The sequence below is a fragment of the Grammomys surdaster genome, unplaced genomic scaffold (assembly GCF_004785775.1).
Source record: "Grammomys surdaster isolate TR1022 unplaced genomic scaffold, NIH_TR_1.0 126013, whole genome shotgun sequence".
NCBI lineage: Eukaryota > Metazoa > Chordata > Mammalia > Rodentia > Muridae > Grammomys > Grammomys surdaster.
In genome coordinates, this window is record NW_021620828.1 from 731,055 (window position 1) to 748,773 (window position 17,719).

A 17,719-nucleotide genomic window follows, 5' to 3' on the forward strand; every position below is an offset into this window, starting at 1 on the left:
CCTCTCCTCTCCTCTCCTCTCCTCTCCTCTCCTCTCCTCTCTCCCCCCACCCTCTGCCAAGCATTTCTTCCTAGAACCACAGCTGTAACTTTAAGCGTCCCCACAGTCAGTTTCTTCTTGACTCTTTTCCATTAACTTCGAGAAAAAAAAAAGTCACTGCAGACTGCCATCCTAGCCGTTCAGCATCTCTTGGACAGGTACACAAGAAGTGTCACCATACCACAAGTTACCAGATCTGGGTAAGGGCTCGGTGGAAAAGTATAGTAGCTACATGGTGTTAACCTTATTCTATGCCATATATTGTATTATATATTTTCCATAAAGCAACTTGTGAAACTTGATGCTCTCCCCGTTTTGTACAGATGAGGGAATTGAGGCTCACAAGACATTAACTTGCCAAAGTTAGGAAGCATGAAGGCAAAAGCTGTCTAGTCCCTAACGCTATCTGCATTCTGGGATGGTTTTTCATCTTCTAGGAAGATGACAATGGGATACTCGTTTTAAATGTCTATTTTTATTTCTGTATCTGTAGACATAAATTCACCACCTGTGTGTGAATGCTCAGAAGCCTGAAGAGGGTGTCGAATTCCTTGGAGCTGGAGTTACAAGTGGTTTGTGAGCTGCTCAAGCTAGATGCTTGAAACTAAACTCAGGTCTTCTTGAAGAGCAACAAGCACTCATAATTGCTGAGTGGTGGTCTTTCTAGCCCGGACAACAGGATGCTTTCCCATCTTCAAAGACCCTCCTCCCCCCAAGATTCTGTACTACAAAAAATGAAGGCAAGCGTCTATGGAGATGGAATAATTCAGGAATCTTGTAGCAAGGAAAACTCAAGAGAGACCAAGGTGTTAGCAACAGTGGCGTGTGTCTGGCAGTCTAGACTTTGGAAGGTGGAGTCCACTGAAGCTTACTTGCTTGGGCCAGTGAGGTCTGGGTCATCATCCTTGGCTACAAGGTAGACCCTATGCCAACAAAATGAAACTTAAAAAGAAAGAAAAAAAAAGGCCTTTAATCTCAGTATTTGGTAGGCAGAGGCAGGCAGCTTTATGTGAATTCCAGGCCAGCCAGGGCTGCATAGTAAGACTGTCACAAAACAAAAGAAACTGAGGACGGATGACAAGGAGACAGGCCTGACAGAGTTAGTCCTGAAAACTAACTCTGGAGTCTGTTGCTGCCCCGTGTACAAGGACCCTGCTTCCCACGAGTCAAAACACTCCATGCTTTGGGAGTTCTTTCCAAACTCTAGGTTGAGACCTAGGCTACCAGCCTCTTCCACCTTGGGGGCAGGACTTCCTGTTTCTAGCTGCCTGGCTCAGCACAGTGGAGCTAGTAGCTTTCCATTGGGCTCAGCAGTGTCTAGATCTTACGTGAGTTAACGTGACAATGTGACAATGTGCGTTGCTGAGGAGAAACATCCCCCAGGAACCCAAAAACAGGACGTATGTCAGCCCCCAGCGGAAGACCTCGAGCTCCCACTCCGAGGACTGGCCATGTCTTCTATAATCTGGGTATGAGGTCAGCCACGCCCTCCACACCCTTTCATGCACTGACTAGACTGTGGGAAAGCAGGAGACCGGTTAAAAACAGAAGCGCGACCGTTTCTTTATTAAATTATACAAAAAGGGGAGGGGGCAGCTTCGGGGCTTAGCCCCAACCCCAGCCCCACCCCGGCCTGGCGCTGTCTGAGAGGAGGGAATCTGAGGGAGACCCAGGGGTCAGGCAGGAGAGAGAAGGGCAGGCTGAGAGGCTCGGGGTGCAGAGGGGAAGGAGAGGCTTTGCAAGGACTGGACCAGATGGGATGGTGAGGGAAGGCAGGAAACAAGGAATGCTAGGACCAGTGAGGACTGGCTGGGGAGCTTGGATGAGGTGGGTCGGGAGCTGGACCGGTGGCAGTGAGGGTGAAGGGGCAGTGTCTGGAAATGGAAATGAGAGGCTGGGTCAAAGGACAAGGGTCACAGCTCTGGGGCAGGACCAGAGCAGGGAGCCAGGAGAAGGGGGGCTGGATTTGTGTGTTCCTGCCCCACCTCCAGGACCTGAGGGGCCTCCCATCCCCAAGCCCACGGGCAGGGGTTCATGCCGACGCCCCGTTTTCTGTCTTCTGCCTCTTGGGATCGGCTTCATCCTGTGGAGAGGATAACAGCTGTACAAAGGAGACCTCCCCCTGTTTCTGCTGGCCCTGCTCCAGCCCCTGCCTGTCCATGCCACCCACAAGGACCTGGGTCCAAAGCCAAAGGCCACCCAGCCCCCTGCTATGTTCCTGACAGCCCCTCAGCCTCCAACCCAGCTCCAACCTCCTCTTCAGCAGTTCTCTTCCGCACGGGGCCTTCATCCTCCTCCTCCTCCTCTTCCTCATCTGAGGAACCAGAAACGAGTCACTGGAGAAGGTTGGGTGGCTCTGGGCACAGGCCCCCCCCAGCCCCATCCCAGCTTCCAGTCCTCAACTGCTCCCTTCTGAGTCTTAACTTTGCAGCTCAGCCTTCCCTGCCTGTCTCTACCTTCTTCATCCCCTTCATCATCATCCTCTCCATCCTCAGCAGTCTCTTCTTCCTCCTCCTCGGCTCCATTCTCCTCCTCCTATAGGGACCAAGACAAGGAATGATGGCTGTCAAGCTGGCTGTGCTGCCACTCACAGGGTGATAAAGGGACTCAGGAGCCTCGGGGTAGGGAAGGAATGAGGTTGAGAGAATGACAGGACCCCAGCACCCCCAGAAGTAAGAGGGGAGGAAGGATGTCTGGGCAGAGTGTGGTCATCTTCCGCCCACTGCCTTCACACCTCCACTACTTCTTTCTTCCGTTCTTTCCGCCCAGCCTTCTCCTCCACCTTGTCCTTCTTTTCCTTCAGGTCCTGCAAGACAGAAGGTCACCTTTCTCTCAGCAGGGATGACAGACAGCCCTCGAGTCCCTCCAACTCTGCAGCTACGTCAAAGGTGGTAAGTGAAGGTGGACACAGATTGAGTCACACCAGGAGACCCTCGGGGGGCCTTAGATTTGAACCATAATTGGCTGATACCATATACTTTTGTCCCCAGGACCCAAGGGGAGTGAAGTGGGCAAGTGATGAGAAGTGGCCAGAGTAGCCGGGGCTCCCACCCATCAAGTTCTTCCAAACAAACCTCCCCTGCCTGGCTTAAGAGTTGAGCTCCACAAAGCAAATCCCCCATCTGCTGGCAGCCTGGATGCCCCACCCCCTCACCCTCTCTGCTTGCCCCCGCTCCGCCTTTTGTCTACCTCAGGGGCCTTTGCCTGAGTACTCTCTCTCCTGGGCAGCCCTCCCAGCTTCCCCTTCAGCGTCTGAGGTCTTTGTTTCCCTGTTGTGTCTCCCTAATCCTCCTGTTCCTACTTGGCCTAACAGCACAGGGGTACGGAGAGCACCCTAACGTGTCCCCACGTCGGTTTCTAGCCCCAATCTAGCCAGTCTGAGCGTTCCCTGCGCGCTCCACCTTCACGCACGCCGAGGAACAACAAACAAGTGTGCGCCCGGGTGGGAAGGTGGGAGTTACCTGCCCAGAGCCCCTCCCACCAGGCTGTCCGCCGTCACGCCAAAAGCCCAGCAGGTGCTTGAGGTCCTATTCTGACAGTGGGTAAGCCCCTCTGGACACACCAGCCTTCCCACCCCATGAAGATTCTACGCCTTGGCAGGGGCCACCTTCTCCTTCGACCCTATCTAATGTTAGTGTGCAACTCTTGTGTACATGACCCCAAGTGGCTCGGAGTTTTCGTAAGTAGATCACCCCAGGAGGATGTGCCCTTTCTAGAACAAGACTGAGGTAGAAGAGGGACTTGGTGCCAAATGACTGGCCTGGGGACACGCCACTCCCTTCTCCCTTCAGGAAAAGCACAAAACACTTGACCCTCTCACACCACACAGGTTTCCTCATTCTAATTTGTCACTTCTGTCACATGGTGGGGGTCTGGCACTTGTACTACCAGGTGGGCTTTCTCTTACATCCCGGGCTAGGCAGGGACTAAGTCAGCTTAGCCTGAGCCAGACCCTGGCCTGAGTTTTCTATTGGGGTTGATGGAGGGGTGAGGGGAAGGGAGGGAGAATACCAGAGACCAAAGTCCACAGGGTTGGCCCCTCTCCTCCTGGGTCCTGTCCTGGTCACTGTCCTTCCATGATCTCTTTTCCAGGAGGGTATGTGACCTTCCCCCAGCTGCTAAGCAGCTCTCTGGCCTCTACAGGGGCACACAAGCTCACCCAGGCTAACACCAACTCACACATCTGCAGGGGAGCGCCCACACGCTCTGGAGACACATGGCCCAATGTTTGGGCATTCTGGCACACTCTCACAGGAGCCCAGTGTAGCCACTCGGTACTCACAAAGCACCATGCCTCCAGGACATCTCAGTCTCCACATGCACACATGTAACTGACACGGGCAGTCCCACACACTCGCTGGATCTCAGACATACAAAGACGCCTACTCAGTGAAGTCACATGCCACCGCACAACCCACCGGAGGGCCACACAGGCACACCTTATCAGATCTCACATGTCCCGTCTCCCACTGCCTTTCATTCTACTAGCTCCCCCCTTCCACTTGGACCTCGAAAACTATACTGCGCCCCCCACCTCCATAAAAAGACTGGGCTCCCAGCCCCCAAGCCTGGCCGCATTAATTTCCCTAAGCGACACTCCGCAGTTTCCCTGGGGAAATTAGAGGAAGGCTGAAAGAGAGACAAGGGCAAAGGGATGAGGCCGGGAGAGGCAGCTGCTGAGAGCAAAGGCAGCCTGACGGATGGTCAGGCGATGCTGAGCTTGGGCTTTTTCGAAGGCTAGTCTCTCCACCTTTCTGATTTTTAGAAATTCGACATAAGGGGGGCGAAAATGAGAAAATTGGAAGTCGGTAGTCGAGGAAGAACAAATAAGAATGGGGGGAAAAAAACGGGGGGTGCAGGAGAGGCGCAGCCCTACGGGGACGAGGACAGACGGTCGGGCGGCGAGGGGAGGAGCCGAGGAGTAGCCTCCCGGGAGAGTCCTGTTTACACTCGAGGATCCCAACCCGCTTAGCAGAGGAAAGGTGAAGTCATAGTGGAAAGAGACCTAGAGCCACGGCTCGGACATGGGGCCCGGGAAGCCAGAGGCGCCGTTCTCCGACGGGAGGGCGGACCGGGCCAAGCCGGGCGCGGCGGGGCACGAGAGGGGTGGGGATGGCGGGGCCGGGCGCAGGCCGGGCGGTGAGGCCCGAGCCACGGCGCGCTGGGCCGCTAGAGGGCGCCGGCGGCGCCGAGCCGGGTAGGCAGCGCCGGGCTCCGAGCGGGGGGGAGGGCGCAGCGGGGTCCGCGGGGACCGGGCGCCAGGGCCGCTCGGGGCCGTCGGGGGCGACCGGGAGCGAAGGATCGTGCCGATCCCGGGGCCGCCCGGGTGCCGGGCCGCCGCCGCCCCTGCCCGTACCTTGGCGCTCAGCTCGGCCGCTGCCTCCACGCTCTTCTCCGACATGGTGCCGGGGCCGGGGCTGGCGGGGAGCCGGGGTCCCGGGGCCGAGGCGGAGGAGCCCTGGACGGCGGAGAGTGGCCGCGGCCGGAACTTGGCGCGGTGGCGGCGGCGGCAGCGACGGCCGCTCGGCAAGCTGGCTCGCTGCAAGAGGCGGCAGAGGCGCGCGGGGTGGGGCGGGGGTGGGTCCCGAGCGGAGACCCGCAGGGCTGCGGCCGTCCGGAGGGCGGGCGGGAGGATGATGCGGGCGGTGGCCGGCGCGCTCCGGTCGCGGTCGCTCGGTCTTGCTCGCCGCCCCCGCACCAGCAGAGCTGCCGCCGACCAGCCGCTGCCGCCCCCGGGAAGGGAACCCGCTTTTAAGGCGGCGCTGCCCGACGGGAGGGGCTTCCCAGGGGTGGGGCAGGCGGGAGCGGGGAGGAGAGGAGAGGGGAGGGGGATGAAAGAGGAGGTTGGAGAGGTGGGGATAGGAGGATGAAAGCGAAGGGCGGGAGAGCGAGCGGGACGGGAGGAAGGACGAGACCGGGAGGGGGAAATGGAGAGACTGACGGCTCCGGAGAGAGCGGAGGGGGGCGAGGAGGTGGGAAGGGGTGGGGTTCCTGCGGGGAGACACCGCTCCAAATGCCAGCCTACTGCCTGCGAGCTGGAGTCTGGCTCCTGGGGGCGGACTGGAGAGGTGGCCAGACTCCTGCTGACCTCCTCAAAGCCCTGAGATTTTGCTAAAGGGCGGGGGGTTGGGAGGGGAGCAGATGTAGAGGCTGGGCAGGTATCTGAGAAACCAAAAGCTGAAAGAAGAGGAAGAAGGCTGCCGAGCCACTTCCATTTCTCGCTCTTGTCCGCCTTCTCTAGGTGGCCTTGAGGAAAGAGAATACAAAGGACAGCTTGGGCCTTCTCGGCTGGACTTGACATTTGTGGTCCTTGGCGGGTTCCTTCCCGTCTGTGTCCTGGGATGTGAGGGGCCCTCTGCCTCTTTATTCTTCCCTCTTCTTACCTGTCTCACCTCACTTAATTGTCTGGTCCTTCTCTTTCCCTTCACCTCTCTTCATTCATATAGACCGAGACCCCTCCCTTACAACCGTCTACATCGCAGGTGTCTCAGTCTACTTCTCCCCAGACAACAGTGTTGTTATCTTACCTGACTCTGTCACCTGGCCCTATAAACTTAGCTAATTTTCAACTCTCTTTCTTGTCCTTTTACATTTTTCCTCTCGTTGCTCTTCTCTGTCTTCTGCTGCTTTCTCAATTCAATTAGCCTTTTTTGCACACACAGGTCCAGAAACGGGGTTCCAGCCACACCCTATAGCACTTAATCCTCAGCGCCTCGCCCCTAGGTTCAGCATCTTTAGATCATTTTGAGAACCCTGGGATTTCAGAAAGAGATGGGATAGCCTGTGAATCTGAGGTTCCGAAAGGTGGATGAAGAAGACTGGGCTTTAGAAAAAGATTGTCTTTGGTGTATGTGTGTGCTATCTGTCACCACATTACCCCTCACTTTTTCCAAATCATTTTTATTTCCTTAATGAAAAACATCACCTTTAGCCAGATGACCTATTCAGCACGTGGGAAGCTGAGGCAGGAGGATTGCCACTAGTTTGAGAGCATCCTGGGCAACGCAGTGAGACATCTTTCCGCCCACCCCCAAAAAAAAATTAGAAAAAAAAGAAGCCATTGTTGATCGCCCATCATCATTTAGCATGTGAGCGTGTCAACACACCATCGTTCGGTTCCTTGTACACATCTCCTGGTTGCTCTGACTCTAAATTCAGTTCCTTGGTCTCATTAATCTTAGCGCCCCACCCTGGTTTTTCCTGGCAGGATTCGGTCCACCTTTTCTCTGAGATCTTTTCCATTTCCCCTTTTTAATGCGCTTCTCAGACTTCAGTGAGTGGTGTCTTTAGCAATCTCTCACCGTATTCCATCTCTGTACCCTCTCTTGCTTCATTTATCTTCCCCCCCGCTACGCCCCCCCCCCCGGTGGGGGGGCCTCTGGGTTGATCTCTTTCCACTCCCTCCCGCCTTCTGTTTTCTCTGCCTTCTACTCCACCTCTCAGCCCCGCCTGCTGTCTCGGACACCCTGCTGGGCTCTTACCCTGTTGCCCTGGTAACCGCCCTCAACTCCGGTCACCTCCACTCCCCTCCCCCCTCCAATCACCGCCACCAACAACCTCCATCCACCTTCCTCCTGTTTTTCCTGAGAGCCAATAGAAACCCTGTTGCCAGGTGGAATGCTCATTTGAATCAGCCAATCCAAGATCCTAACTACTTGCCCTGCCTTATAAGGGGATGTGAAGAGGGCCACTCCCCCCACTCCCGCCCCACAAGGGACGAGCCCCACCACTGTCCTTTCACTCTGGCCTAGGAAGGAGATTGGGACCCTCTCATAAAGGGCCTAGCTTCCCATTTCTCTAACTGGGACCACCAGGGTTGCAGTGAGGTGTAGGACGGACCGTTGGGGAGTGGGTTGGGCTGTGGGCTGGGCCTCAAGGCTCGGGGGTGGGAATGAGGTGTGATTAGGGAAGGGGAGGCGGAGGGAGCCGGGAATTTTGCCCAGGGAGGGGTGTCTGGGAGCGGAGGCAGCTGCAGTGGAAAATTCCAGGGAGATGGCGAGGCAGAGAATGGGAATCCTGCCCCAAGGCCCAAGAGAGTGCATAGAAATCGAAGAGTTTGGACATTGGGGTCTGCAGGGACTGCTGGGGGGGCTTCTACAGGGCCGGACCACCGCTTCTAAATCCCCTCCTGTGGATAATGGAGGAAGCACCCATTATGATTCTGTCTGGCTAGAGCACAGACCAGTCTCCTAAAGTTCTGCTTTGTGAGAAAACAGCTGGGAGACTTGAGGTGAATTGGGAGGAAATGGGACGTTGAGAACCCACCAGGGTGGCCCTTTAAGGTCTGTCTCTGTGCCTCGGGTCAGTGGTGTCAAAAGCCAGCGTTTGCTCCTTTCCATAGAAGTACTCTTGAGGTTTTGTGGAGGCCTGCCTATTCCTAGAATTCTATTCCTCTACAATGCAATTGAGACATTTCCCACGAGTTGAGTGGGGGAAAAAAATCAACTGTGCTTACACATTTTCTGAAAGTGATAAAAAGGAGAGATCAAGGTGAGAACAAGAAAGGCCAGAGCCCTCTGGAAGCTACGCCGGCTGCCGGAGTTCCTAGAAGTTGCTCTTGCTCTAAAGTGTGGATGGTGTCCCTTCTAATTGCTGCAGGCTGGTTCTTAGTGAGCTCTGTTGTCAGTGTGTATGTGAACCTCCGCTGAGTGCTGGCACGGGGACACACAAGTCCTGAGAGCTGGGCCATCTCCCTTAGCCTTTAGTAAATCCTTAGTTCACTCCCAAGGACCACGGTTTTGTATTTCCCACTTTTTTTTCCTTCATCTTAGGAAAAACAGCCGGGCAGTGGTGGCACACGCCTTTAATCCCAGCACTTGGGAGACAGAGGCAGGTGGATTTCTGAGTTCGAGGCCAGCCTGGTCTACAAAGTGAGTTCCAGGACAGCCAGGACCATACAGAGAAACCCTGTCTCGAAAAAAAAACACACACACAAAAAAACAGGAAAAACAAAACAAAAACACCCTCAAAGTCAGGAGGGAGGAGAGATGGACACTTAAGAATTAGCCATATATATATAATTTATTTTGTGTGTGTTGGTGCGCTCCAGTGGAAGTCTGACCACAAGTGTGAACATGTTTTCTTTTCCTTGTACCATATGGGTCCTGGGAATCAAACTCATATCAGCAGGCTTGGTGGCAAACACCTTCTCTTCGCCTCCCCCCCTCCCTTTTTTTTTTCTTTTTTGGAAGGAAACCTTTATTTTGGTTACAGTTATCTGTGATACAGTGATGCTGCCTATCGTGGCGATGAAGAGGGTTGTGGTAAGCTGAGCAAGAGGCAGCAGCTTTCATAGATTTAAAGGCAGGAGGGAGTAATGCGTACCCGTGCCCACCGTGTAGCGTGCTTTTTTATGTCTGGGTGTTTTGCCAGTGAGTGTGTCTGCACTGCTTGTGTTTCTGGTTCCCGCTAGGAGTCCAGAAGAGGTTGTCTGAAACCTTGGAATGAGAGTGGAAGCCTACATGTGGAATAAAACCCAGGTTCTCTGGAAGAACAGTCAGTGCTCTTAACAGATGAGCCATCTCTCCAGAGCCTTCCTTCCTCTTTTTTTTTTTTTTTTTTTTTTTGAGGCAGAGGAGTCTCACTATGATGACCAGGCTGCTGGCCTGCTTCCTACTTATGCCTCCCCATTGTGGGGTTTAAAGGAATGCAATACCACCTGTGCATGTGCGTGTGTGTGCATGCGTGCATGTGTGTTTGTGTGCATGTGTGTGTTTGTGTCTGTATGTGTGTGTTTGTGTGTGTGTGTGTATGCGCGCGTGTACCCACACATATTCAGGTGCCCTTGGTGGTCTGAAGAGAACTTGGATTTCTGGAGCTGAAGTTACCAGCAGTTGTGAGGCACTGGACTTGGATGCTGAGATTTGAACTTGGACCTTCTGCTAGAACAGCAAGTGCTTTTAATCACTGAGATTTTTCTCTCCAGGCCACTGCCCACTTTCGTCTTTTTATTCAGTCCAGGACTCCTGATCATTGAATGGCTAAGTCTTATCTGCAGCAATGTCAATGTACTATATATAATATATTAATTATAATATATTAATTATAATATATTAATTATAATATATTATATTGCATATAGTGCATGTATTTTATATGCATGTGTATATGTGTATGTGTGTATATATATATATATGTGTATATATATACATATATATGTGTGTATATATCTCCTAATCTTGGCTACATACTAAGTTGGAGGTGAGGCCAGGTTGGACTGTGTAAGACTGTTTCAACTGACAAGCATACAAACAACAAGAAAAATAACTTCCACAAAGCAGAATGACATAATGCATCTCTGTAGTCCCAGTATTCTGAAGCTTGAGGCAGCAGAAATACCTCAAATGCAAAGTCAGCTTGGGCTACCTAGTGAACACCATGCCACCTATGGCAAGACTCTGTCACCAAAAAAAAAAAAAAAAAGGATAAAAAAAAATCACCTTCAAAACACAGTCACGGGGGCTGGTGAGATGGCTCAGTGGTTAAGAGCACTGACTGCTCTTTCAGAGGTCATGAGTTCAAATCCCAGAAACCACATGGTGACTCACAACCATCTGTAATGGGATCTGATGATGCCCTCTTATGGGGTGCCTGAAGACAGCTACAGTACAGTGTACTTACATATAATAACAATAATAATAATAGTAACACAGTCACCCCATGTGTAATTAATCTGGTTCAAAGAGAATAGAAATAAAATTTAAAATTAGTTTCATTGGTCTTATCCACCATCAAAATTCTACTCTGATATGTCAATTTTAGCTGAAGAAATTTAAATTTCCATTGTGCCTTTATATTAAGCTTAGGGTTGTTTCTTTGTTTTGAGATAGAGTTTCTCTGTGTAGCCCTGGTAGTCCAGTAGACCAAGATAGCCTCAAACTCAGAGATGAGACACGCCTGTCTCTGCCTCTGGACTGCTAAGATTAAAGAAGCCAGCATGCTCTGCTCAGGCTTAAATTTAAACCAGACATGATGGCAGACACTCAGAATGCCAGCATTCTGCAGCTGACAGCTAGGATACGAATCAGAGTGTTATCAGATTACTTCCCTTTTAAGCTGTCCTTTAAAAATGTTTTTAATCTATTATTTTTATGTGTGGGGGTGTTTTGTCTGCATATATGTCTGTGCACCACTTACCTGTAATCCTTCAGAGACCAGGAGAGGGTTCCTGTGCCCTTGGGACTGGAGTTTTGGGTGGTTTTGAGCCATCCGGTGGGTGTTGAGAATGGAACTCAGGTCTTCTGGAAGAGCAGCCCGGCCCCTCACCTCTGAGGCATCTCCCAAGCCCCTAGGCTGTACTTTGATGTGAAGAACTCTTGATCTATAATCCTTCAGGGCAGTGTCCTTGTCTTTTGCCTTCAGCTTCGTCCCTCACCGTGTACTACAGTTCCTACCGGCTAACTAAGAGGTGTATTAAAGTTTGTTAAAGTATAAGAGTTATGTTTTTGTCTCTGTGTTTGCTGAGAATAGACTCTAAAACCACATGCTTCAGGAGACGTACGGTAACACAGTTATGTTCCCAGCTGTTTTATTTCATATTTTACTTTCGTTTTGTTTTGGGGATGACCTGTATATGTAGCAAGGATGTTCTCAGGTTTTTGGTCCTCATCCATCACCTTCTGAGTGCTGGGGTTACAGAGTGTACCATCAAGACCATTTTTTTTAATAATTATTTTTTTCAAATCGTAATTCATTCACACAGGGGTTATAAACACAGAAAGGCAGGACGTGGGGAAGGGAATGACACTGGAGCATGGGTGTTCAGGGGGGAATACAGACATCTTTCAGAACAGGGAATTGGCTGGATGAAGGTTCAGGGGACAGATCACTATGACTCTGCCTGTGATTCACTTGTCCTTATCTAAGTTGGTACTATCTGCCAAGGCTACCTATTTACCAGGTCTATAACTCCTCAGGCTTGTAAATTTCCATGAAAGCTGCCTGTTTACAATAGCTTATAGCCATCTGTTTCAATGTTTTTCCACAGAGACCCAAGACTTGGTGTTAGTATACATGTATGACAGGCCTATTGCTGATTTTAGGCCTATGGCTGATTTTAGGCCTTCAGTGTGTAAGCAGGGATGCCCCTGACATCTCCTTCCTTCTCTAAGTATAGAAGGGCTGTGGTGATTCTAATCTTGCAAAGGCAGGGATAGAGGCCTGACCTCCAGTAATTGAAGGGGACCTTGTAATGGCTTTGGTCCCCCTGTCATTTTCCACAATGAGGCATGAGGGCCATACTCGTCCTGATGCAAGACCATTTTTATACAGAACCCAGGACTCATGCACGCTAGACAAGTACTCTGCTAGGTGAACTACACCACCAGCCTGGTTTTGATTGTTTGGAGCAGGGTTCTGAGATGTCACCTAGGCTGTCCTTGAACTTTGTGTGTAGCTGATTTCGCTATAGTTAGGCTGGCCCTTGTACTATGAGAATGTTAACGCTTTTCCGTTTTTTTTTTTTTGTTGTTGTTGTTGTTTGTTTCTTGTTTTGTTTTGTTTTGTTTTTCTGAAATATTCTCCCTAGTGAAGTGTTGGACTTGTTCAGAATGGCTGTCATTCTGAGGTAGGCTCTAGTTGCCGGTGACCCTTCTGCTTGGGGTATAGCTGTGTGCCACTGAGCCTTACCCCTTGGTTGTTTTTTCTCACTCTCTGCTTTCTTGCTTCACGTGTGCACCCAGAATAGTTGACTCTGGTCCAACGTTCTGATGTCATTTCAATTTCTTCCTCATATTTACTCTTCAAAAAGCCTTCATAGACTTTCAGAAAAAAGTCCATAAGAAAGAGCATTTAGAGACGCTTCCCAGCTCATCAGAACTTTCTGCGATGAAAGACAAGACAAACACTCACTCTGAAAGTGTTGCACGTGGAACACACAACATTGCGCATACCACTCAGGTGCTTCTACTACTGACCTACGCTGCCAGCCCGAGAAATAGTCACGTGTTCTTTTCAATACAATGGGTATGTGATTATTTAACACTTAAAAGCATGGGCTGGGCAATATTATTAAGTGTTTTGCCTCTCATGCATGAAGTCCTGACTTTAACACTCTTAACTGCAGAAACTAGGTGTGGTAGGCGACGTGCTTAAAACTAGGAATGAGTTCAAGGCCAGCCTGGTCTACAGAGTGAGTTCCAGGACAGCCAGGGCTATACAGAGAAACCCTGTCTCAAAAAATAAATAAATAAATAAATAAATAAATAAATAAATAAATAAATAAATAAAAAACTAGGAATGAGAGGTGATGTAAAGAGGCTCAGAAACCCTTGCTGGCAGTGGTGGTACATCCCTTTAATCCCAGCACTTGGGAGGCAGGGGCAGGCAGATTTCTGAGCCAGCCTGGTCTACAGAGTGAGTTCTAGGACAGCCAGCGCTGCACAGAGAAACCTTGCCTTGAAAGAGAGAGTCAAAAATCAAAGTCATGAGTTTAAGGCCAGACTGACATATACGGGATCCCATCCCGGGGGGGGGGTGGGGGGGGGGCTTGTTGGGGGTAGTGGCTAGTTCCCACTAAGAAATAAAATGTATTATTTATTTAAGGTTTGCTATTTGTTTTGCTACACAGAAGGTCACACTTAGGGTCTAATCCATGTCCATCAAGGTTCATACCATTGGTTATACCATCAGGCCTAACTACATAGCCATATGTGGCTAGCAAGCTACCATATTGGACACCACAATTTTAGATCGCTTTTTTAAGCTACCTCCTTTTTTAAAAAAAGTTTTATTTAGCCAGGGAGTGAGTAGTATTGGTGGTGAACTCATACCTTTAATCCCAGCACTCCAGAAGCAAAGGCAGAGGCAGGCGGATCTCTGTGAGCTGGAGGCCAGCCTGGTCTACAGAGCAAGTTCCAGGACAGCCAGGGCTACACAGTGAAACCCTGACTCAGAAAAAAATAATAATTTTTTAAAAGTCACTATTTTATGTATTTTATGTATGTAAATTATGTATGTGTCCATGTGGATGTGTGCACGTAGTACAGGTGTTAGCAGAGGCCACAGATCTGGAACTGAGTGACAGGTAGTTGTCAATCATTTCTGACTTTGATTCTTTGTGAGCTCAGTATGTGAACTTAACCACTGAGTTATCTATCCAGCCCCTTAAACATCTCGGTCTTTTTTTGATCTCTTTCTTTTTTTAGGGTCATTCTGGGGATTGAACCCAGGGCTGCGTGCATACCTCGCCTCTGAGCTGCTCATCCAGCCTGCAGTCTGCCTCTTTGCCCACAGTCAACCCAGCAATTTGTAATTAGAATGTCAGAGAAAAACTCCGCCTGCTGTTTGCGTTCCTACAGGCGACTGCTGTATGCTTAACCTCAAGTTTGTTTACAACTTTCACAGGTTACACAGACCGTGCTGATCCAGGCAACCAGTAAAGAAAAAAAATAAGTGGCTAGTGAAAATGGACAAAGACGTACTTGACCTAGCAAGTTAAAGACTTAGAAAAGAATCACAAGGAAGCATCAGTGCATGGTGATGGATCTTCCGGGTGACTTCTATGGGCTGTCTGCTGCAGTCTCCCTCAACTGCTCTGTCATGGATGTTTGCTGAAGTCCCACCCACCAACCGGATAACTGGAAGCCTGGCGACTCTCAGGTCTAGCACTGGCTTTATTGCTAAGGTCCAGAGTCACAGTTTCAGCCCCTTTTCTTCACTGGCTTGGTGCTCCATGGAGTTTCAAACAGGGGCAAGCCGGGCTGTGGTGGCGCACGCCTTTAATCCCAGCACTTGGGAGGCAGCGGCAGGTGGATTTCTGAGTTCGAGGCCAGCCTGGTCTACAGAGTGAGTTCTAGGACAGCCAGGAATGAACAGAGAAACCCTGTCTCGAAAAAACCAAACAGGGGCAAACTGAAATTTGCCCCGTGTTTCCTCTCTTAGTTGATGGTACTTTCCTCTGTGCAAGATTAGACCTCGATTTTCCTTCCCTTCCCTAGATCCTTGAGCTTGCTTCTTGTCTCCACACCCCTGACCTGCATGTCCTCAGAGGCTCAAGATCAATGGATGTGAAGCTTTGCCACCTCACGACTGTAAATCATGACTTTTGAGTTTTTTTTCACACCTACCTCAGTTTTTCTATTTCTATACCTGCTGTATTGTACAAGCTCAAAAAAAAAAAAAGTTTCCAGGAATGCACAAACGGTCTTTCGATTTAAAATACAACTAGGCTGTTGTAAGTTCTCTGCGATGTTGTTCCACCCTCGCTCTGTTCAAATATCCAACTGTTCTGGGCTGGTTCCAGATATGTGACCTCACATCCAAAGAGGGCCCCTTTTCTGGCCCAGCTCTACCCTCTCAAGGATTTCCTGACTCTGAGTCCTGCCAGACGAGCAGCGCATGGAGGAGGCACACTCAGTCCCTGTCCTCTGGAGCTTCCGTCATTCCTTGAAGAACTTGCTCTCCCTCCTGCATCACATCATCTCCGGGAAATGCCAGTGACTGACAAACTCCTGCCCTTCATTGATCGGACAGAGGAGAGACAGAGACAAAGGCAGACAGAGAGGGAGGGCGATGAGAGGGAGAAGGGATGGAACAAGAGCGGGAGGTGAGAGGCAGACATAACTGCTAGTTGCCTTTACATTTTTTTCGTTTTGTTTTTTTGTTTGGTTGGTTGGTTTTTTCGAGACAGGGTTTCTCTGTGTAGCCCTGGCTGTCCTGAAACTCACTCTGTAGACCAGGCTAGCCTCGAACTCTCGAACTCAGAAATCCGCCTGCCTCTGCCTCCCAAGTACTGAGATTAAAGGTGTTCGCCACCACTGCCCGGAGACTCTCCTCCTCCTCCTCCTCCTCCTCCTCCTCCTCCTCCTCCTCCTCCTCTTCTTCTTCTTTTCTTCTTCTTAGATTTTTAAGGACAATAATCAACAATTTTTTTTAAGACTTTATTTTATATTTACACATGAGTACACTGTAGCTGTCTTCAGAAACACCAGAAGAGGGCATTAGATCCCATTACAGATGGTTGTGAGCCACCATGTGGTTGCTGGGAATTGAACTCAAGACCTCTGGAAGAGCACACAGTGCTCTTAACCTCTGAGCCATCTCTCCAGCCCTCCTTTCTTCTTTTAATTGTTGATTTGTTTGTTTGTTTAGACAAGGCCCCACTTGTTCCAGCTGACCTGGAACTCACTATGTAGACCAGGCTGCCCTCAAACTCAGAGAGATCCTCTTGCCTCTGCCTCCCAAGTGCTGAGATTAAAGATGTGTGTCACCATAAATAAATCTTAAGATAAAATCATGTAGAGCCAGTGAGGTCACTCAGCGGGTAATAGCAGTTGCCACCAAGCCTGATAACCTGAGTTTGATTTCCAGAACCTGCGTGGTAGGAGAAGAGAAGTAACTCCTCCATGTTGTCTTCTGACCTCCACATGCATGTCAGGAAATAAGCACTTCATACAGTGAATATACTAGAAATGAAATTAGGAAAAGATAGCCTATAGCATCACATGCCCAAAATATCCCACCACTTGGACAGTGAAGACAGAACAATCAGGATTTACTTCAATACAGGAAGTTTCAGGTCAGTCTGGGTTACACAATAGGACTGTCCCAAATAAAAAAAAATAGGGCTGTGGACTTAGCTCAATGGAAGAGCACTTGTCTACCATATACAAGGTTTTGGGTATGTATACACACACACACACACACACACACACACACACACACGACACACACACACACAGCCAACAATAAAATGGGATGGTATGAAATCTTTAAGGTTTTCTGTTTGCTATCTATCTTTTTTGACAGAATCTCTCATAGAGACTTGCTATGCATCTCTGGGATTACAGATGTCTATCCAACAACATGGTGACATTCTTACAGAGAGAAAGAAGAGAAAGGACACCAGACACTTAAAGGTAGGAGACAGGACAGCAAACAACAGAAAGTGAACCATGGAGATATGTTGACACACAACCGGAATCTTGGTAGCCAGGAAGCTAAGACAAGAGTTACCATTAGTTCAAGTGGTCCCAGCCTGGGCTACATGGCAAAAACTCATGTCAAAACAAACACAACTCATAGGCAAGGAGGCTAAAAGACTGTACATACACCTCAAGGTGGCAGGGGCTGTCTTAGCCTTGTCTGTTTGTTTAATACACTAGACCCAGCACAGGGCAAGCGCTCAGTAAATAGCTGTTGATTGGCCAAGCAATGTAGAACTTGCTTCCATGGCCACATTGGTAGCATACATCTTTAGTCCCAGAGCTACATAGTGAGACCCTGTCACAGAGAGGGTGGGATGGGGGTGGGAGACTTGCTTTCAAAAGAGACAAGAAAAAAGAACATTTGTGTAGGATATCTTTACGTGTAAGTGGCAAAATACTCACTGAAATAATATTTTTGTTTGTTTGGGTTTTTGGATTCTTTTTTTAGACAGATCTTTTTTTTTCTTTTTTTTCTTTTCTTCTTTTTTTTTTGTTTGTTTGTTTTTTGAGACAGGGTTTCTCTGTATAGCCCTGGCTGTCCTGGAACTCACTCTGTAGACCAGGCTGGCCTCGAATTCAAAAGTCCACCTGCCTCTGCCTCCTAAGTGCTGGAATTAAAGGCGTGTGCCACCACTGCCTGGCTGTGTTTTTCAAGACAAGATTTTTCTATGTAACCTTAGCTGTCCTAGCATGTGCGCTCTCTCTCTCCTCTCTCTCTCTCTCTCTCTCTCTCTCTCTCTCTCTCTCTCTCTCTC

At 49.8% G+C, this 17,719-nt stretch overlaps 1 protein-coding gene across 2 annotated transcripts; it reads right to left on the bottom strand.

Moving 5' to 3' along the window:
* Positions 1-1,577: 1,577 nt before the first annotated feature.
* Positions 1,578-6,152, bottom strand: Ptms (parathymosin). 2 transcript variants are annotated; one of them, XM_028754511.1, is made up of 5 exons: positions 5,396-5,767; positions 2,774-2,845; positions 2,496-2,574; positions 2,292-2,353; positions 1,578-2,122 (listed from the first exon to the last, which is right to left on the bottom strand). In XM_028754511.1, the coding sequence occupies exons 1-5, from the start codon at positions 5,438-5,440 to the stop codon at positions 2,072-2,074; spliced, it is 309 nt and encodes a 102-aa protein (XP_028610344.1). In that variant the 5' UTR covers positions 5,441-5,767; the 3' UTR covers positions 1,578-2,071. The 2 variants fall into 2 exon arrangements, 1 of the variants encoding a protein (XP_028610344.1); XR_003709627.1 differs by having other exon boundaries at positions 2,058-2,122; positions 2,292-2,574; positions 5,396-6,152.
* Positions 6,153-17,719: the final 11,567 nt, after the last annotated feature.

What these genes read in the sequence shown, in the direction of transcription:
- Ptms (XM_028754511.1), bottom strand. Translation starts at nt 5,440, where the DNA reads ATGTCGGAGAAGAGCGTGGAGGCAGCGGCCGAGCTGAGCGCCAAG. An exon ending in CGGCCGAGCTGAGCGCCAAG is followed by an intron (nt 2,846 to 5,395) that starts GTACGGGCAGGG and finishes TCTGTCTTGCAG; the next exon opens with GACCTGAAGGAAAAGAAGGA. An exon ending in GGAAGAAAGAAGTAGTGGAG is followed by an intron (nt 2,575 to 2,773) that starts GTGTGAAGGCAG and finishes TGGTCCCTATAG; the next exon opens with GAGGAGGAGAATGGAGCCGA.